At 40.1% G+C, this 27251-nt stretch overlaps 1 protein-coding gene across 1 annotated transcript in view; it reads right to left on the minus strand.

The window, feature by feature from the left end:
* The window catches only part of LOC139375023 (actin-histidine N-methyltransferase-like), a 61293-nt gene that overhangs the window by 29156 nt on the left and 4886 nt on the right, over window positions 1–27251 (minus strand). The window contains exons 2-6 of the mRNA XM_071116388.1: window positions 15685–15817; window positions 15418–15510; window positions 10398–10546; window positions 8092–8164; window positions 1082–1338 (exon numbers count right to left, since the gene is read on the minus strand). Of these exons, the coding sequence (XP_070972489.1) occupies window positions 1082–1338; window positions 8092–8164; window positions 10398–10546; window positions 15418–15510; window positions 15685–15787 (675 nt within the window). The 5' untranslated portion in view covers window positions 15788–15817. The remainder of the gene's footprint in view (window positions 1–1081; window positions 1339–8091; window positions 8165–10397; window positions 10547–15417; window positions 15511–15684; window positions 15818–27251) is intronic.

The raw sequence follows: 27251 nt of genomic DNA on the forward strand, positions 1-27251 counted from the left end.
TGCAGCTCATTGTTGGAACACTTATTCATTCCCCTAGTCCATTTCGAATTTGTGATAAAAACTATAATTTCACATGGAATGTCGCTTGCGTATCCCATCAGTTCAATAAGTTTATATCAACAATTATTTCTATAGGCACACACAGCACGCATGTGTAGAGCAAGCAGTCGGAAAGCAATTGCGTGAGGGATGAAGGGGAAAGGGATTTAGGAGGCAGAACTGTGTGATGCGTAAACTGTGTGATGCTTGGCTTGGTTTATTTTTTGTTGTGTTCCGCAAATGCACATGTACAAATGGAACACTAGAGCCAGAGCAAATTAACGTCGTCTTCAAGACAACATTTTGACCAAATAGTTTTCCAGTATTTGGAGAATTAAATTATTTAATTTTTATGTAAATTCTCTCTGGTTAAATAGTGTTCTAACAGTCCGAGTACTTGATTACTCATGCCCATCAATGTGTGTAACGCGCTGAAGCCTGCCTTCCGTTGCCTAATGCATTTGAATGGTAAAAGGGAAGCACGCTTCAATTACCACCTGAGAAAGAGAACTTTTGCTCTTTTTAAAATCGTGGCCATCAAAACGGTTTTTAACACACAATTGCATTTACAACTGTTAAGCAATGGTTGAGCTTATTAAAAGCACGTTTCACTCCAGCAGCAACGAATGAGCTGTTTGAAAAGTTGTAGCAGCAACTCTAGCGCTGTCTGACAGGTTCTCTTCTCAAAGGCTCTGTATGCTGTGATATGCGCGTGTGATAAGCATAATGACTGACAAAAATACACAAGAGCCAATTTAATTCCACTAAATTAGGCAAATTAACCTATACACCTAGACCAATAAACCTGGCCAGTCAAATGTAAATATATTTCCATCAATTGGTATTTCAATCAATGAATAGGCTAAAAGCATTATTTTGCAATGGGATTTTCCTGCATCTCCCAGGCTAATTTTTTGGGATCGGACCAAAAGCTTACCGGCTAACGGAAGCCCTGGTGTGTGAAAAAGCAAGCGACTGAGAATGAGAGACAGCAAGTGAGTGAGTGAGTGTGAGAGCGAACAAATACCCATCTGCCATTCACCTGGATGACCTTGTAGAAGTATGCATACTGCCGAGCGGTGTTCTTGTACTGGCTGAGGACGTCTTGGATGGCCTGAGTGGACAGCAGGTGGCGCACTTCCTCCTCCTCGTAGTAGAGAGGGGTGTCGTAGTCCCCGGGGAGGGTCTTGATGTAGGGCAGCCAGGGGGAGGAGGGGTCAGCCCGCTCACACAGCAGGTGGAGGGCCAGAGTCACATTACCCATGGCCTGGAGAATACGGTCCTGGCTGTACAGGGGACCTGGGAGGGAGAGAAGAGAATTTACATAGAGAACAGTGTGTGTGTGGACCCTAGGGGAGGACAAAGCACAAGGGGTTTCAAATGTCAGAGCTCAAAGCCTTGTCAAATTAAAACTTTATTTGTCACATGAGCCTAATACAAAAGGTGTAGTACACCTTACAGTGAAATGCTTACTTACAAGCCCTTAACCAACAATGCAGTTTAGAAAAGTAAAAAAAAAAAAAAAATATTAGTAAAAAATTTAAATAACAAATAATTAAAGGAGCAGCAGTAAAATAACAGTAGCAAGGCTATATACAGGGGCATCATGAAGAACAAGGAACACACCAGACAGGTCCGAGATACTGTTGTGAAGAAGTTTAAAGCCGGATTTGGATACAAAAAGATTTCCCAAGCTTTAAACATCCCAAGGAGCACTGTGCAAGCGATAATATTGAAATGGAAGGAGTATCAGACCACTGGTACAATGTGCTGGGGCACAGGTTATGCGAGGTAATATGTACATGTAGGTAGAGTTAAAGTGACCACGCTTTGAAAATAAACAGAGTAGCAGCAGCTTAACAGAGGGGGAACAATGCAAATAGTAGCCATTTGATTAGCTGTTCAGGAGTCTTATGGCTTGGAAGGTAGAAGTTGTTAAGAAGCATTTTGGACCTAGACATGGCGCTCCGGCACCGCTTGAAGTGCAGTAGCAGAGAGAACAGTCTATGGACTAGGGCCTTCCTCTGACACCACCTATAGAGGACCTGGATGGCTGGAAGCCTTGCCCCGATGAGGTACTGGGCCGTACGCACCATCCTCTCTAGTGCCTTGCGGTCGGAGGCCGAGCAGTTGCCATACCAGGCAGTAATTCAACCGGTCAGGATGCTGCCGATGGTGCAGCTGTAGAACTTTAAGGATCTGAGGACCCATGCCAAATTTTTTCAGTCTCGGGGGGGGGGGGGGCTGTGTCGCACCCTCTTAACGACTGTCTTGGTATGTTTGGACCATGATATAGTTTTTTGATGATCTGGACACCAAGGAACTTGAAGCTTTCAAACTGCTCCACGACAGCCCTGTCATTGAGAATGGGGGCATACTCGGTCCTCCATTTCCTGTAGTCCACAATCATCTCCTTTGTCTTGATCACGTTGAGGGAAAGGTTGTTATCTTGGCACCACAAGGCCAGGTCCCTGAGCTCCTCACTATAGGCTCTCATCGTTGTCGGTGAACAGGCCTACCACTGTTGTCGTCAGGCAAACTTAATGATGGTGTTTGGGAGTCTTGTCTGGCCATGCAGTCATGAGTGAACAGGGAGCACAAGAGGGGACTAAGCGCACACCCCTGAGGAGCCCCTGTGTTGAGGATCAGCGTGGCAGATGTGTTGTTACCAACCCTTACCACCTGGGGGTGGCCTGTCAGGAAGTCCAGGATCCAGTTGCAGTGGGAGGTATTAAGTCCCAGGGTCCTTAGCTTAGTGATGAGCTTTGAGGGAACTATGGATTTGAACACTGAGCTGTAGTCAATGAATAGTATTACAGTTAATGTCCAGTTGGTAGGATATTTGTGATCGTAGCTCATGTATTTAGTTATCCAATGATTGCGGGTTGGCTAATAGGACTGATGGTAGAGGCAGATTACCCACTCGCTGCCGGATCCTTACAAGGCACCCAGACCTACGTCCCAAATATATCTGTCTCCTGCCAATGATGGGGATGTGGGCCATGTTGGGTCTCTGAAGTAAATCCTTCGTGTCTGACTAATTAAAGAAAAAATGTGTCCAGTACGAAGTGTGTAATCGCTGTCCTGATATCCAGAAGGTATTTTCAGTCATAAGAGACAACATTATGTACAAAATAAGTTTCAAATAATGCGGAGAGGGGGAACACGCACAATTGGTTATGAGACTGTAAAAACGGCAGCCATATTCTCCGGGGCCATTATTATGTTTTTTTAATGGTAGGATCTTTATTTTCTCCACGTGCAATAGTTCTTCCACCAACAAATTGACTGGTATGTCCAGTTTGTCTGTATGTAACTGAACTTACACATTATGGGCAAAAACACAGTATATTTTTTTAAATAAAAGTTCTAAATACGCTTTATGAGCAATTCATGACCTTAGGGTGGATCCAAAAACAATTATCTGCATTTCCTGCACTTGTGTTATTTCCACACCGTGCCATGCAGGGCTGCAAGATATGGGCCAAAAATCTAGGCCTAATTAATTGGTGAACTGTTGGAGTCATGGAAATAAAATGATTATTCTAATTCTATAGTTGGAATATTGTTTAACATGACAGCGAATTAGTAAGTCATGGAGAAACTTTTGACAGGGTAGGAACCAAGTGTCAGTGTTTCCAGGTGACCCTAATTAGATTTTACATTACACATTTTCTTACCTAATGTAGCTAGCTAACATATTGATGCTTCGTCTATTCCTATGATTTAGAAGACACCGTTGCAGAAACAGAGATGATCCAATCGCTGATGACTGTCTTGTACAACACCCCTCATTTTAAATGTCACCACAAACAACTTCAATGGTGGCGGTCTGACTGAGGTATGTGGCGAACGATAGAGCAGCGGAAGAATTCAGTTTGAGTCCTCAGGCAAACGTTTGCTCTGACTTAGTACATTTAGCAAGCTACTAGCAAGCTAGCTAGCCAGTGATTAGCGGCTAACAAAATTTATTTTAGCCACAACTTGCTAAGAAAAGACAAACTAGCAGACAGTAAGTAAGATACACAAACTAATGTAATGTTTTCCCAGCATTGAGCAATTTCAGGTCTGCTGAGCGCAAACTTGAACTTTCTGAAAAATCTGCGCAACTTCCAGCACTCATTTTACTGTGAACACTGAGGCTGTACCCGTTTTAACAGTGGCCAAGTAGGATACTGTGGCTATTTGATCATAATATAGGCCTACCATTTTTTTTTTAAATGTTTGAAAATGCATCCCAACAAATATTAACATGGAAATAGCCGTTCTATCACTCAGCCTACTCTAACAGCCATTGTGTGGTGTTCAATCTAGGCCTACATTCCATGAAACCTTAGGGGGAAAAAACATGTAGGGCTTGACATTAACCTGTTTATCCACTGGTCATTCAGAAAAGGTGACTGAAAATGTTGTGTTGTTTGATGCAAGAAACCACTTTACAAATGTTGTGTCTTTGGCTTTGCCGGATTCAGTGATATGACATGCTATTCTATAAAATCCTTTCTCTAATTAATATTACCTGATTGAGCTAATCATGTAAATGTAATTAACTAGAAAGTCGGGGCACTACGAAAGAGTGTTAATAGAGCTGTTATCTTCTGAATAAACTCTTAAAGACCTAGTAATATTTTACATCAATAGCAGTCAATATTAATCTTCACCTTATTCCAGTCTCATCTGAAAGTTGTAAATGCTTGGTTATCTTCACGAACCCTGGCTAATAAGTTGAATCAGCAATACAAAATTGGGTTTAATTATTTATTTAGTAAATACCTATCACACAGAATTACATATACACAGAATGCAAATTATGTCATACAGAAAACGTCCCTGGTGGACGGAGCCGACATGGCTGGTTACACAAAGGAAAGGGGGTTGGGTTTGAGTGAAAGAGCAGGAAGACTGAGGAACAAAGGGAGAAGCTGTGCTATCGTAAATACAGCATCTTATGCATTCTAAATTACCGCCCATTTGGAAAAGGAAAATGCAATAAATATTTACTATGAGCTGCGCTTTGGTAGGTTGGTCGTAGATGCTGGCCGTGTTGGCCAACAGAGATCTTCCTGTCCTCGGAAGAATGTGACTGGTGGTAAATTGGATACGTTGTAGTATCATCGTTGTGTGGTAGACGGGACAGGTCATCCGTTTTTTCCTAGCCCACGTTTACAGCTGCTGTTGCTAACTCAACGGCTAGGATGTCTCACTTCTTTAGTGAATAAGAGTTAAAAGTTTATACCATTCACAACCAAAGCTCACGCTGAGGTTGGCTTAGTTCTGTAATTGATATATTAGTCCTTTTCAACGTATGGACTGTCGTAGTATCGTCCTCGGAACAGATTGTTACATTTTCGTCAAAGCTTTATATAGTGGAGGGAGAGAAGGGTGTGTTTCATAGTTTATAACCCATGTCTCTTCACAGGGGCGGGCCACTGACTGCGCAGAGCTCTAACTTTATGAAAATCCAAATCTCTCATTTGGAAGCTAAAATTACATTTAATCTTTTTACAAATAGTTTCATATTTAAACATTTAAATTGCACAAAATTTCCATGTGAATCTGATAACTAGAATGTGTAGACTTTCCCAGATACAGTTTAGGTCGTCCTGTCATCAGTCATAATGTCTCAGATGACAACCGTACCAACGCATATTTTCAACTGGTTCTATTTGCCGAAATATGGTTCCTTTCCCCCACTTGTTTGATGTTCCCAGATTCTTCTCTATGTTCAACAAAGGCTATTCAAGAGTCCTTCAGTAGAGTCAGAGAGAGAGGGAAGGGAGAAAGGTATTTATAGGAGGGTCATAAACCTTACCCACAGGCCAACGTCATGACACAAAATAAAAATGCATTATTATTCCAATACCTATTGTCTACAAGCCCGTCTCAAAACACAACACTGCCCATTTAAGACAAAAAAAAGCTCTTTATCCGACTCGCTTTTCAAAGATGTCTAGAAATGTACAAGCTATGCGCTCTTGAAGGAAGCAATCTCTCCCCTATTGCCGACTACAAATCATCTATAACTGGGCTAACAACTCACTAACTAGCAAAGGATATGAACAAAATGTACACGTGGCTACATGCAGCTCTCGCTTAGATTCAAAACAAGCGTATCTACTCACGCCCGCTCATGCTGTAAACACGGTCCAGTTCAAAGTAAATGGCACAGGTTCATATATGGCAATAGTCTATTTGCATATTGGCCAACTGCAGCTCTGATTGGTTATGCCGCACTGGTCTGTGTAGAGTACGGGCTGAGTCGTACATGTCAATGCAATAGAATCCTACTCCGATCCGTTCTGCATACAACAAAATCTCTTGCATAGTTTGTTTTGTTTCGGTATGTTGTATTGAAAGTGGCTAATATTGTGTTGATTTTAATCACAATTGCCACAGTAAAGGGAAACGTTGATAGTGTTAACAGGGAAAACTCTAGAACAGTGGTCACCAACCTTTTCTGATTCAAGATCACTTTGAGACAAAGTGAGACAAGGGAGAGAGCAGCAGACAGCCTCTCAAATTCCCTCCGCTCTCCCTTTCCTCCACTGACACTCACCAAATAGGGGCACAGTCTTCCAGCTGATGGCAAAACTCGAGTCGCACCGCATTATTTCTGCCTCATGCACAAATTAATGTTGTTACTCCTATGAACAGAGAAAGTGAAATATTCCTTGATTTTAATAAAAGTCCCAAGCCTAATAATAACAACACAGGTCTATAGAGACTTTCCTACTCATTCATTACTGCTGCACTGCTTGTAGTAGCACTGAGTGGAAATAGGAAGAACGTGCATTTTTTGGCTTATAAAAGTGTTGAATACGAGGTGTTGACAGTGATGAGTAAGAACAAACATGAACTCAGTCATAAAAACAGCATCTCTTTGCTGTATTCATTGACAGTCTCTCTCTAGTCGTGGTGTTAAATGTTTTGAAATCTCACAGTATCAACTTGGCTGTAGCTTTCTTTTATGGTTGCTACGTTATTGCAGACATGGTCTACTGAGGCATTCGATTGGCCAACGGCAGGCCTATAGTGCACTTGATTTGCTCTCTGGGTCCACCGGGAAGGCATAGTTTGTACCTTCAGACACATGAAATGGTTCAAAATGGCAACAGTCCGCCTAACCAGCGCAGCTGAATCGGGTGCGCCTACCGCCAACAGCCCGAGATGAATCAAATTTTTAAAAATAGGAACACAAGGCTTTTATCATTGGGATTTTTCAGAAATGTTTGGCGATCGACTAGGAATGCCTTGGAGATCTTCCACTGCTCTAGAAAGTTGACTGAAGTTTAATCTCGTGCTTCTCTCTGTCGGCTGATATTTCTACTGTGCAGTCCTGGGGAAGCTGCACGGCAGTCTCGAGGCTACTGCATGCCCGCGCGCAGCTTAGAGGGAACATTGCTTGTGACTCTGTGGTCGAGCACCTGCGCTCTCCTTGAGTGACAGGGGAAATGGCTTGGTGTGGGAAACAGCATGTGTGTGTGTGTATTATTTATATATAAATAAATAAATAAATAAATATATTTATATATATTTATAAATAAATATATTTATATTTATATATTTATAAATAAATATATATATTTATATATTTATAAATAAATATATATATTTATATATTTATAAATAAATATATATATTTATATATTTATAAATAAATAAATAAATATATTTATAAATAAATAAATAAATAAATATATTTATAAATAAATAAATATATATATATTTATAAATAAATAAATATATATATATATTTATAAATAAATAAATATATATATATATATTTATAAATAAATAAATATATATATATATATATATTTATAAATAAATATATTTATAAATAAATACATACATACATACATACATACATACATACATACATACATACATACATATATACCTAAGTTGCGTATTACTTTAAACATACCAAACATTGAAATACTGTTATAGAAGTGAAAGTAAAAACACAATACTGGTCTGTGTATCAATACCGCTATATAGTAATATCCGGTATACCACTCAGCCCTCTATGGGGCTTACGTTGTCACTCACCCAGGACAGAGTTCTTGGCTGATTCCACAGTCATCAGCATCTTCCTGGGGATCCACAGAAACAGCTCCTCTGCCTGAGGAAACAAATGCTATCAGAATGGACAGTGGATTTCCATGCTTGAATTACATGGGTGAATCTAAAGTTTGGCCCGTGATTTTAGTTCACCCCAGGCTCATTTGAATAATATTATTCATTGTACACTTAGTGAAAAATAATTCAAGAGTGTTAGCTACATCATTGAATAAACTCCCACCAACTCACAGAGAGGAAAGGGAAGAGAAAGGGCAGAGCTCTGTAGTGTTGCACGGCATACTGAAACCTCAGTACTTTTTCGATATCCCCCCAAAAGAAAGTTAGGTGCTAGAATTTTTGCTACGTTCAGTATCTGTGTATCTCACGTGATTGAGAGGATCAAGTCTGTCTATCAGCGCAGCTGTTTTATAGCACGAAGAGCAAAGTGCCTGCTCCACTCATTCCTTGCTAAAGCCGTCTGGGCCGTAACCTCCCCACTCACGCTGCACAGAAATGAACACACTTAAATAATGCAACACGGCATATAGAACGTGGAAACTGTTCATTACTGTTCGCAAAACAATGTCGATACAAGCTAGAATACTTTTACAATGCAACACGGCATATAGAACGTGGAAACTGTTCATTACTGTTCGCAAAACAATGTCCATACAAGCTAGAATACTTTTACAATGCAACACGATACTGGTATCTTCCAGCTTTAACTTCTTGCTAGCTTACAGCTGAAGCAATGTCAATTCACTACCCTAGTACCATAACGCAAAATATGTGGATTTCGAAAGCTGATTGTCACCAAAAACGTTATGAATTCACTTCGTCACCAAAAAGTAATTAACTTGCTTCATCTCCCTCGCCTCCTGTCTGGTTCCCACATTCTGCCTCATGAAGTCAATACTTATTCTATGCAAATGTTGTGGATGAGTACAATAAAATAAATGGTTCTCCTAGCAGTTGCTAATAAAATAATAAAGTCCTCAAATGGAAAGGATTGTCATCTGCAGCCCCGTGAAATTAGCATATTATATATTTTGTTTTAAGCCTTATTTTACCAGGTATGTTGACTGAGAACACATTCAGCAACGACCTGGGGAATAGTTACAGGGGAGAGGACGGGGGAAATTAATGAGCCAATTGGAAGCTGGGGATGATTAGGTGGCCACAACGGTATGAAGGCCAAATTAGAAATTTAGCCAGGACACCAGGGTTAACATCCCGACTCTTACAATAAGTGCCATGGGATCTTGAGCACTGAGAGCCAGGCGTTTAACGTCCCATCTGAAAGACAACACCTTACACAGGGCAGTGTCCCCAATCACTACCCTGAGGCATTGGGATATAATTTTTTGGGGGACCAGAGGACAGAGTGCCTCCTACTGGCGCTATAACACCACTTCCAGCAGCATCTGTTCTTCCATCCAGGGACCAAACAGGACCAACCCTGCTTAGCTTCAGAGGAAAGACAGTAGTTATATGCTGCTGGCCAATAACTCAAATGCATGCATTGCACACACTCCTATTGAATAATATGCATTCGCCTGTATTGTGATTTAGATCTAGCCAGCTTTTGGTTACTGCAGCAACGCTCTAACCACTAGGTTACTGGTTAAAACAAAGTGATTGCATAATTGATTATTTAATGCATAGATGGCTGTCTCAAAAAAAAAAAAAAATGGACATCAAAATGTTGAAATGTAATGATATTGAACTCAAAAGATGTCCAAAGATTTAACAGATCAGTAGTTGAGTTTGTCTGGATAAAGAGCCTTTCTGTGACTTTGGCTAATAAGTCTTCCTTTGTTATGGTATCATTTTGGTATCGAGTAGCTTGATACTAAACCTGGTATCGGTATCAAAGTCATAATTCCGCTATCATGACAGCAACAGAGCCCTGGGCTTCATACAAACAACTCGGCCTGTTTGATCGATCAGACCTAAACAGCAGCCATTTTAGAACATCAATAATGAGGGCTAATTGGTGGGTCATTATGAGAAGAACACCAATAAGAGAGAATTAAGCCTTGTTTCCTCTGTTGAAATGTAATCAAGGAGCTGATCTATCTAGATCGTCTATGGAGGAAGCCTCAGGTCAAGGCCTTTCTCATCCTTAAAAATACCTTGGAGTAATTTTGTTAATCAGTTCAACTTGTACAATAAGAAACTATGGTTTCCATTGCAAAACGTTTTGCTACGATGTGCACTAATGATCAAGACCCAAGTGATGTCACCCTGACAACTTGCCATGGACACCGGCCGATCCGGTTGTAGCGACCCACCTTGATGTCCTTGGTGGCCCTGAGGCCGAAGCCCTCGCCAGCAAAGTTGGCGATCTCAAAACCCTCGCAGGACGCTCCACTCTCCTGAGCCCACGCCATCAGTGTCGGGAAGAACTCCTCTCTGCTGCCCTCGAATATCACTGAGATACCTGGGAAAGAGACAGAGAAACACACGCACACACAGTTATGATCAAACTCAGAGTTCTTCCTATTTAATCTATATAGGCCATGGCTCAAATCCAGCTGTGTGTGTGTGTGTAGTAATCATAGTTTTATTACCATTTTCCATTAGGAAAATGTGGCGCCGGACAACGTGAGGGGGAAGATTTTAATTTACCGGTCATTTGAGAAATTTACCAGACTCATATGCATTGGGTGCATAACCCATTACGGCATCCACCCACAGAGCTTAGAATGACAGAAATCCAAATTACATTATGTTTACGCATCTTAACAGAACATTTACATTATGGTAATGCATCTTAACTTCTTTGGAAAAGGGGGTGGTATTTTGACGTCCGGATGAAAAGCGTGCCCAAAGTAAACTGCCTGCTACTCCGGCCCAGAAGCTAGGATATGCATATAATTGGTAGATTTGGATAGAAAACTCTAAAGTTTCTAAAACTGTTAAAAATAATATCTGAGTATAACAGAACTGAAATGGCAGGCGAAACCCCGAGGACAAACCACCCCCCCCAAAAAAAAAGATTTCAATGGCTGGCACATTTATAATAGGGCGAAATCGTGCCTGATTGCAGTTCCTAGGGCTTCCACTAGATGTCAACAGTCTTTAGAAAGAGTTTCAGGCTGGTTTTTGGAAAAATTTGCCAGAAATTGTAGTTTTGCTAGGTGGCTCCCATTTTGGCTGTAGTGTTTCCAAGCGCGTGAATGAGAGCACGTTCTTTGGTATTTTTCTCCGGTAAAGACAATAACGACGATTCTCTGTCTTAAATTTTATCGTTTATTTGCGTATTAGGGTACCTAAGGTTTGATTATAAACGTTGATTAACTTGTTTACATAAGTTTATTGGTAATGTTTGGGATTCATTTTGAATGCATTTTGGAGGGAAACAGAGTGGATTATTGACTGAAGCGCGCCAGATATACTGAGTTTTTATGGATATAAAGGACTTTATCGAACAAAAGGACCATTTGTAATGTAACTGGGACCTTTGAGTGCCAACAGAAGAAAATCTTCAAAGGCATATATCGCTATTTCTGACTTTCGTGTTGCAACCCCCAAGTTGAAAATTATTTGTTATGCATTTGTGTGCTGAGCGCTGTCCTCATATAATCACATGGTTTGCTTTCGCTGTAAAGCCTTTTTGAAATCTGACACGCCGGCTGGATTAACAACAAGTTAACTTCTCTAGGATAGGGGGCAGCATTGGGAATTTTGGATGAAAAGCGTGCCCAAATTAAACTGCCTGCTACACAGCCATAAAAGCTAGAATATGCATATAATTAGTAGATTTGGATTAAAATAAACTGAAGTTTCTAAAACTGTTTGAATAATGTCTGAGTATAACATAACTCATATGGCAGGCAAAAACCTGATAAATCCAACCAGGAAGTGGGAAATCTGAGGTTTGTTGTTTTTCAACTCTTGCCCTATCGAATACATAGTGTCTATGGGGTCATATTGCACTTCCTAAGGCTTCCACTAGATGTCAACAGTCTTTAGAAACTTGTTTGATGCTTCTACTGTGAAGTGGGGGCGAATGAGAGGGGAATGAGTCAGAGGTCTGCCAGAGAGCCACGAGCTCAGTCTCGCGCATTCACGTGAGAGCTGTTCCATTGCATTTCTACATACAAAGGAATTCTCCGGTTGGAACATTATTGAAGATTCATGTTAAAAACATCATAAAGATTGATTCTATACATCGTTTTACATGTTTCTACGGACTGTAAAGGAACTTTTTGACTTATCGTCTGCTCCTAGTGATCGCACGTCGTGAGTTTGGATTGTGTACTGGAACGCGAACAAAAATGAGGTATCTGGACATTATCGAACAAAAACCTTTATTGTGGAACTGGGATTCCTGGGAGTGCATTCTGATGAAGATCATCAAAGGTAAGTGAATATTTATAATGCCATTTCTGACTTTTGTTGACTCCAACATAGCGGATATCTGTTTGGTTTGATTTGTCGTCTGAGTGCCGTACTCAGATTATTGCATGGTTTGCTTTTTCCGTAAAGTTTGTTTGAAATCTGACACAGCTGTTGCATTAAGGAGAAGAGGATCTAAAATTCCATGCATAACAGTTGTATCTTTTAGCAATGTTAATTATGAGTATTTCTGTAAATTGATGTGGCTCTCTGCAAAATCACCGGATGTTTTCGAACTACTGAACATAACATGCCAATGTAAACTCATATTTTTGGATATAAATATGAGCTTTATCGAACAAAACACACATGTATTGTGTAACATGAAGTCCTATGAGTGTCATCTGATAAAATTAATCACTAACCTTTGATGATCATCTATATTTCTGCTTTTTGTGACTCCTCTCTTTGGCTGGAAAATTGGCTGTGTTTTTCTGTGACTCGGCTCTGACCTAACGTAATAGTTTGGTTTACTTTTGTCGTAAAGCCTTTTTGAAATCGGACACTGTGGCTGGATGTACAACAAGTGTAGCTTTAACATGGTGTAAAATGCATGTATGTTTGAGGAATTTTAACTATGGGATTTCTGTTTTTAATTTGGCGCCCTGCAGTTTCACTGGCTGTTGACGAGGTGGGACGTTACCGTCCCACGTACCCTAGAGAGGTTAAGCTTTATTTTTGATGAATTGCACTTGTGATTTCATTAAAGTTTAATATTTATAGTAATTTAATTTAGGCGCTAGCGTCCCACTGATCCGCAAGAAGTTAACAGAACATGCAACTCATCTAATGAAAGCAGCCAATAAAACATAATTTTCTAGCATTTGTTAAAATGGAATTTGCAGGAAAACGCGCCATTCTAAACAGCGCACCCGGGAAAACACGCCATACTAAACAGCGCGACCGGGGAAAACGCGCCATTCTAAACAGCGCACCTGGGAAAACGCGGCATTCTAAACAGCGCACCTGGGAAAACACGCCATACTAAACAGCGCGACCGGGGAAAACGCGTGAATTCTAAACAGCGCACCTGGGAAAACGCGCCATTCTAAACAGCGCACCTGGGAAAACACGCCATTCTAAACAGCGCACCTGAGAAAACAACATTCTAAACAGCGCACCTGGGAAAACGCGCCATTCTAAACAGCGCACCTGGGAAAACGCGCCATTCTAAACAGCGCACCTGGGAAAACGCGCCATTCTAAACAGCGCACCTGGGAAAACAACATTCTAAACAGTGCACCTGGGAAAACAACATTCTAAACAGTGCACCTGATAGCAGTTCCATATGTGAAAGCGATGAAAGAGGGGGAATCTAAAGAGGCAAAAACTAGGATAGGTTGCTATTATGACTAGGATTCTGCCTTTGGCTTTTGGAGAACGAAATAAAAGTTGATATGAATACCAATAGAACAGGAGAGAAAGGGCGGTGGGTCCAATAGGGAAATAAATGGAAAGAAATGTAAAAATGGTATAATCACTCCTGTCTATAAAGAAATACACTTCAAAATACTTCACCAGAAAGCATGACTTAGCAAAAGAGCCAAAGAGAAATCGAGGAAGTTGCTGCGGAATGTTTCAAATCACAAGTTCGTAGGCCCATGCCTATTTGGGAAGCGTGTGTGGCAATAGGCCTAGCTGACTATTGAGTTACGGATGTCAGTGAAAAAGCATTTAACATGTGTGAAGATAATGTTTGAGTATAATATAAAATGTTGAGACAAGAAGAAGGGGGGGGGGGGGGATGTGGTGAAGATATAGGGGAGTCTAGAACGGCTCAGCTGCCTCCCACAAATTCTTGAGCATCCATTGTTTCCTGTGAATTGTTTGCCCATTCTTATTTCTTTATCATCAACTCTCCATCACGTGTCACCAGCAGTAAATGTACTATTAATCCCGGTCATTTGGTTATTTTAATATCTGTTAAATCATGCATTACAGTCATTTACCGTTCTCATTCTCGGAGTGGAAACGTTTGCAGAGTTCACAGCCTGCTACACTTGTAAGAAACAAGCTTTTCAATTTTTTCCATTGTCTTTTGTTTGGAGTGCTCCATGTGAGCAATGAGCAAGTATCTTGTTTCTCTGTCCTGATAACGTTGAGGGATCGAGCGCTTCAGGATGCATAGAGGTACCTGGTCTGCTGTGCAGAAATCTAGGAAAGCCTTTGTTATCCATTGAGAATAATAATATATTAAAAAACTGCAGTTCCTCGCAGCAAGCTATTTGAAAAATCTTTCCAACAATTCCGATAACCACCCATCCTCAGCGTAAAAGAGCAATGGAAGTTATAGGCCTACTGCTGCATTGGCCTATAGGCTATGAGTTTCATGCGCTCATTTCTTTAGCCGCTAATGGATCCTGCTGTATCAAGGTGTCCATATGGCAGAGGCAGGTTGGTTGACTTAACTTTTTATAATTTTTTATTCAGATTTTAATGCTTAACCACATGAAAATGATTTTCATATACAGAAATGTTATTGAATTGAAACTATTCAACTAAAATGCACATAAGAAAATCATAACTGGCCCGCAGAACGGTAGAAATGAATAAATTCTAGAACTTTAAACTCACACGCCGCCTATGAAGTCTTAAAATACTTGCCTCATAATATGAAATTAAAAAAAAATCAAGTTTGAAACAATGAAGCCCTGACAGCCTGTTGCCTACACATGAATGGGAGGTGCGCCTCAATTACTAGTTGAGAATTTTTTTTTGCTCTTTTTAAAAATCATACACCAAAACTGTTTTTAACACTCGATTGCGTTTGAAATTGTTGCGCAACGGATTGGGCTTCTAAAAGCCCATGTTTACCTCCAGCAGCAGCTGAGGAGCTTCAGGGGAAAATCACACTTTTCATTTATTTTGAGCCGATTGCCGGCTAAAGGAAACCGGTGTGTTCCAACATACCTTTCTGTTTCTTCCGGATCTTCTCCACCAAGCCTCGTATCTGGACGTACTCCTCCCACTCTTTCCCTGGAGAAGGGGCAGCACTGCTGCATTCTAACGGGACATACATAAGTAACATAAGGCAATCACATTGGGGAAACAGGCCCTGACACTGATCAAGCCTAAGAACATTCCATGGACACAGAATCTCCATTGAAAATGGGCCCCTTGTCAAAAGTAGTACACTATATATAGTATAGGTTGCAGGGTGCCATCCCGGCTACGTACTCTGTAAGAGCTCCGATATGAGGTTTATCATCTCTCTGGGGGAGACCACAGCCATGGCGCCTGTCCCCGACTTCTGAGTCTTCACTCGACTCTTCTTTCCCATGGTGCAGCTGGACAGAGAGCGGGATAGGGACTGGGTTGAGAGAGACAGACAGCACAAAGTCATTCACTCAACTAAAGCATATTCTTGGGAGAGAAGAAACATTACAAAAATCACTCATCTCTGTTAACCCAGAGGTAAAATCTTGTGTAATTTGGTCAGCTGCGCGATTCACTTCGGTGTTCATACATGTTAGAAACTGAAAGTAGTCACCCTCACAAAAGGAAAAGCTTAGCCAAAGTCCCCCCTTCCCCACCTGCCACCCCTTCCGGACCGTGTGGGCGCACTACAGACGAAGCAGTTTAGGCACCGCCTTCACCCAATCCTGACACGTCCAGATAACCAGTGACAAAAATAAAAATGTAAAAAATAAACTGGATTTTCAGATCTCGGCAAATCCCATTTATCTCTCAGTCAACAAGCAGAGTCTGCCCACGGGAGATTACGAAATCACATTTCTAAATCAAATAAATTTTAGTCCATGGTCATACTCACTAGTCGCCACTAAACAGAAGGAAAAAAATTATTGAAACTAGGAGGGAAAGACTACCTAAACATGTCCAATATGAAATGTGCTTTCCCATAGGGCTGATAGGGTTGAAGTTATTTTTAATGGCATTTAAATATACCTACATTCATTTTTATTAACTTTACTGTCATGTAGATAAGCTTTACCTAATAGCAGGAGTGTTTACTAATGGTTATAAACTGTGTGGTTCCTGCCCTGAATGCTGACAGCCGTGCTAACGGATATGACAAAACATGTATTTGTATTGCTCTAATTACATTGGTAACCAGTTTATAATAGCAGTAAGGCACTGCTAAAGGCTGTGTCCAGGCAATCTGCGATACGTCATGCCTAAGAACAGCCCTTAGCCGTGATATATTGGCCACATACCACACCCCCTCGTGCCTTATTGCTTAATTATAAGCAATTGTTCTACTAACTGGTTTGTCTATTAAAACGGTCTACATCTCCTAATCTTTTTTTATTGAATAACCGAAACATACAATATACTTGCAGTGAAGCCGCTCAACAACTACATCACACCAGTCATCCAACAGACACCCACTCAGAGCGACACACATAAGCATCCAGGGTCAATGCCCTGCTCAATGGCATGTTGACAGATCTCACACCTGGCCAAAAAGCATGAACCCGAGCCCTCCAAGATACCCCCCACAGTTCCCCATTAGCTGTCCCTCAACCATTCGAGACCCCTCCCAGTCTCCCCCAAGAACAAAAAATACAATTAATTCCATTCCCCACCCCCAAGAAAATGAACTAAAGAGAAAAAAGAAAACTATGCAAAAAAAAGAGGACATCAAGGACAACTAAAATCATAACAGCAATGCCAACTGTATATGTTTGTGTGCATGTCTGGCACTATTACATGTATATGTGTGTTCTTGTATGCGTTTATTTGAATGAGTGTGTGTATATTCATGTGTACAAACACCTGCACGGCATGGCACCTGCCGGCATCAGCCTTCGTGTCATTCAAACTTACTTTTTATTACGTTTAATTGTTTACTTTTATCTTTGACCATCATTCTTTCTCCCACACAGCAACTCCACTCCAATTCCACATCCCAACCCTCAGCTTCCCTCAGCCCATCCCACCTATCTCTGCTGGCCACCCTCTTCGGATTTCTACACAACATACATATTTCAACTATGCTGTCATGTGTAACGTACAATTTCAATCTACCTAATCGAATAGAATCCACAGTTTGCGAATTGAAGATGAATAATTTTACTACGAGTATTAGTAATTGACTGACACGGTCTTTAAAAAAAGAAAAATAACAATAATATTTAACTAGGCAATTCAGTTAAGAACAAATTCTTATTTACAATGACAGCCTACCGGGGAACAGTGGGTTAACTGCCTCGAACAAAGGCAGAACGACAGATTTTTAACTTGTCTGCTCGATCTAGTAACCTTCCAGTTACTAGTCCAATGCTCTAACCACTACTCTACCTGCCGCCCTGGTCTCTCCAGATCTCCTAACAGTACTATTTCTAGGGTCAATTTTAGATCAATGCTATGCATTTTCAGCCATTCCTGAACCTGAGACCAGAAACAGGATACCTGAGAGCAATACGAAAATAAACGATCTATTGATTCTGTATCCTCACAACAAAATCTGCAGAGCTTCGATGATTTTATGAACCAAATTATCAACATTTTGTTGGTGGCAAGAATTCAATATAATAATTTTAGCTGAAAAGCATGTCTTCAAAGTCTTGAATCTTGCATTGTTTTATATATCAACCCATACACCCTGTACAATGGAGTCGGTACATCAAAAATCTCTTCAACTAGTTTGCAATCTGTATGGCACAGTTGTCAACATCCTGGTCCTCAAATGAAGCTGGTATACTTTCCTATTTATGCTATTTTATTTCTGCACCAGTTTTGATCCTTTATATTGGGCAGACAAACCAGTTCCCTACCTCCTCCCGCTGCCACCTGCCTCCTCCATTTTTGGGGTAACACTGTAATCAATTGGTTGTACTCTTGGATTGAGCAGACCTTTCTGTACATTTCTGATAACTCCGTGAAGGACATAACTCTACTCTACCATTCCAATTTACAAAGCCCTTTTCAAAAATCTTTCCCATAAATACAGGTATTTTATCAACCAGCACATTTGAGTTCAGCCATAATATTTGTTATATCTTATCAGGGGGATGAAATTGAAATTGTAGCCAGCTCCGCATTGCTTGTTTGAAAAAAGATCATTTTCAATTAATTGAAATTGCCATGTCTCAATCTGCAAGGCCAATTTTAAACAATGGATGAGCTTTTCTTAGTAGTCTACTTGAGAACCATTTAGGGTTAAAGCAAAACTTTTGAATAAGTGAAGCTGAGAGAGGTTTAGTGATTTTATATTTAATAATCTCAACCCACCCAATTCATCTTCATTATATTGATAGGCACGCTTTATTTTGTCTGGTTTAGCATCCCAGATAAAGCAAAATATTTTTTTGCTCATATGATTTGAAAAACAAGATCATCAGGAGTAGGCAGCGCCATAAGTGAGTAAACTGAGATATGATTAAGGAGTTAAATCAGGGCAATTTTTCAATAAATAGACAGGTATTTACCTTTCCACGGTTGCAGGATCTTGTCTATTTTTACAAGTTCTCTACTGAAATTCATTGTGGAGAGCTTATTTATATATATTTTGTGACATGAATACCAAGTATGTCTACTTTACCATCAGCCAATTTTATAGGTAAACTGCAGGGTAATGTAAAAGTTGTACTTTTTAAAGATCCAATATGTAATATTGTACACTTATCATAATTAACTTTTCTGTACTCTGGACTAAAACCTATCTTCAATGAGACATTGCAGGGATCTAGCTTGCGGACTTAATATAAAACTGGAGTCATCGGCATACATGGACACCTTTGGTTTTAAGCCTTGGATTTCTAAACCTCTAATGTTGTTATTGGATCTGATTTTAATATCTAGCATTTCGATGACCGTAACGAATAGATATGTTGACAGCGGACACCCTTGTTTAACTCATCTTGACAATTCAAAACTCTGAGAAGTAGCCGTTATTTACTATTTTACACCTAGGGTGTAAATACATTATTTTTACCCATTTTATAAGAGAAACACCAAAATTTATTTTTTTAAATCCACACATTTATAAATAAAATCCAGTCTTACTTTATAAAATCAGCTAGAAATACCAGGCCTAGCTTCTTAGATGTTTCATAATGTTTTATTATGTCTAGTAGTTGTCGTATATTATCTCCAATGTGTTGTCCATGTTAAAAAAACTGTCAGATCAGGATGACCTATACCTGGTAAAAAAAATAATTATAATCTGAGTGCTATGCATTTCGCTAGTATTTCTGCATTGAAGTGTAAGGGGCCTCCAGTTATTTTAGATAGACTGGATAGTTATATTTGCCATCTGGGTCTTGATTTAATAATGGAGAAATCAGACGTTTCTGCCGAGTACCTGACAGACTACCATTTCTAGTAGTCAAAACAATCTAACAATGAAGCTTTTAGTATATCAAAAAAGGCTTGATATACCTCTACTGTTATGCCATCAAGCCCTGGGATTTCCAGACTGAAAGGATTTAATAGCCTCAAAGTACTTCCTCTGTAATTTGACATTCGCACTGATCTTTCTGTACATTTGTTAATTTTCCATTTTTTATATTACTTGGAAAACATTCCTTAACGTAATCGTCATTCAGTGGGAGAGGATGAGACGGAAAAGAGCCTATCTGCCTAAAACATTTAGCTTCCCATTTAAAAATATCATTCAGAGAATCATAGATAACTCCGTCTTCAGTAACGAGTTTCTACAAAATATTTTTGTTAGCGTTCCTGTAATGGAGATTAAAGGTGTATTTTTCTCCATTTTGCTTTATTTTTGCAATACATTAGATCGTTCTTGAATAAGTTCAAGATCTTTGTTTTTCCTCTAACTTATTTTGTATCTCTGTAGTATAATTTTTTATTGCCAACAATAAGGGGATTTGCTGAACCTATGTTATAAATTATTATTTTTTAGTTAAAAATAAGTTGTCCTCCAGTAAACTTGGATTAAATTTCCAATATCCCCGGCCACGTGGAAATTCTATAAGAGTAATGTGAAGGCCAATTAGATGATGATCCGATCGCATTCTGTCCCCTATTAAAACTGTTTTAACCTGATGCAAGAGACAAGAAAGTAGTCAACTAGCTTGATTAAGTCTCCATGTACTTCTCACTAGGTCTGGGTTTTTAAGTCTCCAAAATATCCACTATTTCTAATGTGTCCATAATATTTGTGATTTCCTTAAGGTCACGGTGATTATAGTTTGTAGCGGGATTACCTTTACAGTCCATTGAGGTACTTAACCTCGTAGCTAGGGGGCAGAATTTTCACTTCTGGATAAATAGCGTGCCCAATTTCAACTTCCTGCTACTGATGCCAAGAATATAAGATATGCATATTATTCATAGATTTGGATAGAAAACGCTCTGAAGTTTCTAAAAACTGTTTGAATCATGTCTGTGGGTATAACAGAACTTATGTAGGACTAACTGTTCCCGAGGACTAACTGTTCAGAATTTATTTTATTTTTTTCCCCCCTCTGTTCCCTGAATTGTCTTTGGGAACTCATGGGAACTTGTTTTCAGTTCATACCGCTTCCACTGGATGTCACCAGTCTTTGGAATTTGGTTGAGGTTATTCCTTTGTGCAATGAAGACGTAGGCCAACTAGGAACTGAGGACACTTGTGAGTTGCGCAAGACGTGAAAAGCAGCGCTGGTTTGTTTTCTTTCCTGTATTGAATATAGATTGCCCAGTCTACAATTTGATCGATTATTTTATTTTTATTTTTTATTTTACCTTTATTTAACCAGGCAAGTCAGTTAAGAACAAATTCTTATTTTCAATGACGGCCTTGTCAGCTCGGGGGTTTGAACTTCCAACCTTCCGGTTACTAGTCCAACGCTCTAACCACTAGGCTACCCTGCCGCCCCGTTTTAAAAAATACCTAAAAAATACCTAAAGTTGTATTACAAAAGTAGTTTGAAATATTTTGGAAAAGTTTATAGGCAACTTTTGAAATATTTTGTAGTGACGTTGCGTTTTTTGTAAGCTGTTTTTTTCTGGATCAAACTCGCTTTATAAATGGACATTTTGGATATATATGGACGGAATTAATCGAACAAAAGGACCAATTGTGATGTTTACGGGACATATTGGAGTGCCAACAAAAGGAGCTCGTCAAAGGTAATGCATATTTTATTTCAGTGTTTTGTGTAGCACCTGCAGGGTTGAAATATGCTAGCTCCTTTGTTCACTGCTGGTGCAGATGGTGCAGGCTATCAGATAATAGCTTCTTATGCTTTCGCCGAAAAGCATTTTTAAAATCTGACATGTTGGCTGGATTCACAACGAGTGTAGCTTTAATTGAGTATCTTACATGTGTGATTTAATGAAAGTTTGAATTTTATAGCATTTTATTTGAATCTGGCGCTCCCCATTTTCCCTGGTAATTGGCCAGTTGAGACATTTGCGTCCCACCTATCCATAAGAGGTTTTAATTAACCACGTAAAGACTGATCCTTTTTTATAATCTGCTAAACTGTTACAATTATAACTGGCTATACTTATTTCACCCCTTACCATAACTAGATCCTATTCTCAGTCTAAATTGACTATAATTATTGCTTGTAAAGTTACTGCCATCAGGGGTATTGTGACGGTCAAAATTAGAGCTTTCAAATGTCTGATATTTAGAATTTAAGAACGAGGTTCTAGCAATATTTGTTTTATTCCCTTGCCTGTTTGCCTGTGAGCCAATGCCACAGATGTTAGAAAATTGAGGCAAGATATTATGTGTGTAGTAAATCTGAGTAGGTTGATGTGCATGATATTGGATGTGATTCAATGAGTATGTACGATGTCTGTATAAGAGTAAGACTATAATATGTGCTGTCCAAATAAATAACTCAGACAATTTACATGGTTGAGTGTGTGTGTAACATGTAGTGCGTATAGCCTTAATATTATCTCTCTTGGAAATTGGTCATGGAGACCGAATTTGGTCCCTTTAAGCTCCCTTCCCCTGCTTTTGATCAGCTTCTTTTGTTGGTAGTGTTCAAATTTTGCGATGATCGGTTGGGGACCCTTGGTCTTGTCGCTCCGAGCTCAAAGTCTGTGTACTCGGTGGAAAGCCACAGAGTACACAGATCGGAAGTTTCAAGGAGGATTGTATGAATTCTCTGATCACGCCCTGGATGTGTCCTCAGAAATCCCTGAAAAAAATAGATTTTCACGCATGCTACGACTTTGTATGTCTAGTATCATCCTGTTTTCCCTGAGTAGACAATCCATGTTGGAATCATCAATCAATCATGCAAAAACATGTTTGGTATTCTTATTTAATTAATAGCGGTTTCGTTTTAATCTCCTAATCTTTCCAAATGTTGTTTGATGCTCAAGCAGCTAATCCACTAGATGCACATTTTCTTTGCATGCTAGTAAATAAATATATATTTAAAAAGGTTGGATGTGTCTGAATATTCATTAATTTTTCAACAGCAGTCGACAACGTTGTTCTGGCTCTGAGGCCCATAATATGCTAATGTTGTGTCAAATGGATATTACGCCAATCGTATCCAGCCTGGCATAATTTTCTTAAAATGTAAATAGACTAACGCTGATAAATAGGCTATGGACATGAGTGTATGTTTCCATTTTAATAATTGTCAATTTCATCTTCATACTATAGCATAGCAGTCTCTCCCCTTCATTATTTCACTGTCCATTCATTATATTATAGCCTGCTGTCGGAAAGCCTATGGTAGGCCTAAGTTTTTTAATACTTTAAGGAAAGGAGAAATAATTGCTTTTGTTTGACACAGGCTGGTGGCTTTCATTGACGGGTCCTTTTGCCGGTGCGTGAGTTTGCTGATTCGCTCTATAGGCCTATATGTTAATTTAGAAAGTTTCCTAAAGTAGCCCGTCTGGACTCTCTCTCCTTAATAAGGATCAACCGGTGACTTAATCTTGTAAAAGGTATATTTTCAGTAAAGGCCCTTTCTCACCAAGTCCGTTATTTTAGTTTGAATAATTAAGAAGAAGAAAATGTATACAAGTGTGTCTCGTTTACGATGCAGTTCACACCAATTACGAAATATCCGTCAATTATTTATTCAGAACAGGTTCGATTTTAGCATCTTTTCGCATGCGAAAATAAGCTGTTTACCAATATAAATTGTTATCTGGCACACAGCCACTGACAGGAATGTGGGTTCGTTGTGCGAGTTAATTAACACATCTCGCTCTGCCTGTTCTTTGCATTTGCAATGAATCAGTGCAGCAATGTATCAATTTAGCCAAAGTGATCACACCAGAGCTAGGCTACACGTTGCTCTCGCCAATGTAGCTATTTAAGTCATTCAGAAAGCCAGACTATAGTTCAATTATTCTCTCCTTGAATAGGCCGAGGTCTAATAGTTTTAATTGCCCGAAATAAGTTTCAAACTATATTGCTGTTCATTGTCTATACACTGAGTGTACCAAACATTAACTTTCCAGTACAGACTGACCAGGGGAAAGCTATGATCTCTTATTGATGTCACCTGCTAAATCCACTTTAAATCACTGTAGATGAAGGGAAGGAGACAGTTAACACAGTGTCCAAAGACAGGCCAGAAGTATACAGAATGGTGTCGTCTGCGTAGAGGTGGTTCAGAGACTCACCAGCAGCAAGAGCGACATCATTGATGTATACAGAGAAGAGAGTCAGCCCAAGAATTGAACCCTGTGGCACCCCTATAGAGACTGCCAAAGGCCTGGACAACAGGCCCTCTGATTTGACACACTGAACTCTATCGGAGAAGTTGTTGGTGAACCAGGCGAGGCAATCATTTCAGAAACCAAGGCTATCGAGTCTGCCGATGAGGATGTGGTGATTGACAGAGTCGAAAGCCTTGGCCAGGTCAATGAATACAGCTGCACAGTATTGTTTCTTATCGATGGCGGTTAAGATATCATTTAGTACCTTGAGCGTGGCTGAGGTGCATCCATGACCAGCTCTGAAACCAGATTGCATAGCGGAGAAGGTGAGGTGGGATTCGAAATGGTTGGTAATCTGTGTGTTGACTTGGCTTTCGAAGACCTTAGAAGGGCAGGGTAGGATAGATATAGGTCTGTAGCAGTTTGGGTCAAGAGTGTCCCCCCCCTTTGAAGAATCTCTTTGGGAATCTCAGACGACATAAAAGAGGTTGAACAGGCTAGCAATAGGGGTTGCAACAAATCATCTTAGATAGAAAGGGTCCATATTGTCTTGCCCGGCTGATTTGTACGGGTCGAGATTTTGCAGCTCTTTCAGAACATCAGCTGACTGGATTTGGGAGAAGGGGAAATGGGGAAGGCTTGGGCGAGTTGCTGTGGGGGGTGCAGTGCTATTGACCGGGGTAGGGGTAGCCAGGTGGAAAGCATGGCCAGCCGTAGAAAAATGTTTATTGAAATTCTCAATTTTAGTGGGTTTATCGGTGGTGACAGTTTCCTATCCTCAGTGCAGTGGGCAGCTGGGAGGTGTTCTTATTCTCCATGGACTTCAGTGTCCCAGAACTTTTTTGAATTTGTGTTGCAGGAAGCAAATTTCTGCTTGAAAAAGCTAGCCTTGGCTTTTCTAACTGCCTGTATATATTGGTTTCTAGCTTCCCTGAAAAGTTGCATATCACGGGGGCTGTTCGATGCTAATGCAGAACGCCATAGGATGTTTTTGAGTTGGTTAATTAAGGGCAGTCAGGTCTGGAGAGAACCAAGGGCTATATCTGTTCCTGGTTCTAAATTTCTTGAATGGGGCATGCTTATTTAAGATGGTGAGGAAAGCATTTTTTTTAAATAACCAGGCATCCTCTAATGACGGGATGAGGTCAATATCCTTCCAGGATACCCGGGCAAGGTCGATTAGAAAGGCCTGCTCGCTGAAGTGTTTCAGGGAGCGCTTGACAGTGATGAGTGGAGGTCGTTTGACCGCTGACCCATTACGGATGCAGGCAATGAGGCAGTGAACGTTGAGATCTTGGTTGAAAATAGCAGAGGTGTATTTAGAGGGCAAGTTGGTTAGGATGATAGCTATGAGGGTGCCCGTGTTTACGGCGTTGGGGTGGTACCTGGTAGGTTCATTGATAATATGTGTGAGATTGAGGGCATCAAGCTTAGATTGTAGGATGGCTGGGGTGTTAACTTCTTCGATATAGGGGGCGCTCTTTTAATTTTTGGATGAAAAACGTTCCCGTTTTAAACAAGATATTTTGTCATGAAAAGATGCTCGACTATGCATACAATTGACAGCTTTGGAAAGAAAACACTGACGTTTCCAAAACTGCAAAGATATTGTCTGTGAGTGCCACAGAACTGATGTTACAGGCGAAACCCAGATAAAAATCCAATCAGGAAGTGCTGCATTTTTTAAAACCGCCTCATGGCAATGACTCCTTATATGGCTGTGGAGGAGCTAGGAGTCAGCTTACCTTTTCCACGTTTTCCCCAAGGTGTCTGCAGCATTGTGACGTATTTGTAGGCATATCATTGGAAGATTGACCATAAGAGACTACATCTACCAGGTGGTCGCTTGGTGTCCTCCGTTGCAATTATTGCGTAATCTCCAGCTGCAGTATTTTTCTGTTTTCTTCTGATGAGAAGCCAGCTGCCACCACTGATGGATTATCGAATAGATATGTGAAAAACACCTTGAGGATTGATTCTAAACAACGTTTGCCATGTTTCTGTCGATACTATGGAGCTAATTTGAAAAAAGTTTGGCGTTGTAAGTGACTGCATTTCCGGTATTTTTCTTAGCCAAACGTGATGAACAAAACGGAGCTAATTTCGTCTACACAAATAATATTTTGGGAAGAAATTAACATTTGCTATCTAACTAAGAGTCTCGTCATTGAAAACATCCAAAGTTCTTCAAAGGTAAATTATTTTATTTGAATGCTTTTCTTGTTTTTGTGAAAATGTTGCCTGCTGAATGCTAGGCTTAATGCTATGCTAGGCTATCAATACTCTTACACAAATGCTTGTGTAGCTTGGGTTGAAAAGCATATTTTGAAAATCTGAGATGACAGTGTTGTTAACAAAAGGCTAAGCTTGTGTTTCAATATATTTATTTCATTTGCGATTTTCATGAATAGGAAACATTGCGTTATGGTAATGAGCTTGAGGCTATGATTACGCTCCCGGATACGGGATTGCTCGTCGCTAGAGGTTAAGCATGTACCAGTTTAGGTCACCTAGCAGCACAAGCTCTGAAGATAGATGGGGGGGCAATTAGTTCACATATGGTGTCCAGAGCATAGCAGGGGCAGAGGGTGGTCTATAGCAGGCGGCAACAGTGAGAGACTTGTTTTTAGAGAGGTGGATTTTTAAAAGGAGAAGTTTAAATTGTTTGGGTACAGACTGGATAGTAGGACAGAACTCTGCAGGCTACACAGCCCCCTTTGGCCGTTCTATCTGGTCTGAAAATGTTGTAGTTAGGGATGGAGATTTCAGAGTTTTTGGTGGTCTTCTTAAGCCAGGATTCAGACACGGCTAGGACATCTGGGTTGACAGGGTGTGCTAAAGCAGTGAATAAAACAAACTTAGGGAGGAGGCTTCTAATGTTAACATGCATGAAACCAATTCTATTACGGTTACAGAAGTCATCAAAAGAGAGCTCCTGGGGAATAGGAGTGGAGCTAGGCACTGCAGGGCCTGGAGTCACCTCTACATCACCAGAGGAACAGAGGAGGAGTAGGATAAGGGTACGGCTAAAAGCTATGAGAATTGGTCATCTAGGACATCCGGAAGAGAGAGTAAAAGGAGGTTTCTGTGTGCGATAAAATAGCGTCAAGGTATAATGTACAGACAAAGGTATAGTAGGATGTGAATACAGTGGAGGTAAACCTAGGCATTGAGTAATGATGAGAGAG

The sequence above is a fragment of the Oncorhynchus clarkii genome, chromosome 19, assembly GCF_045791955.1.
Source record: "Oncorhynchus clarkii lewisi isolate Uvic-CL-2024 chromosome 19, UVic_Ocla_1.0, whole genome shotgun sequence".
In the NCBI taxonomy this organism is placed as follows: Eukaryota; Metazoa; Chordata; class Actinopteri; order Salmoniformes; family Salmonidae; genus Oncorhynchus; species Oncorhynchus clarkii.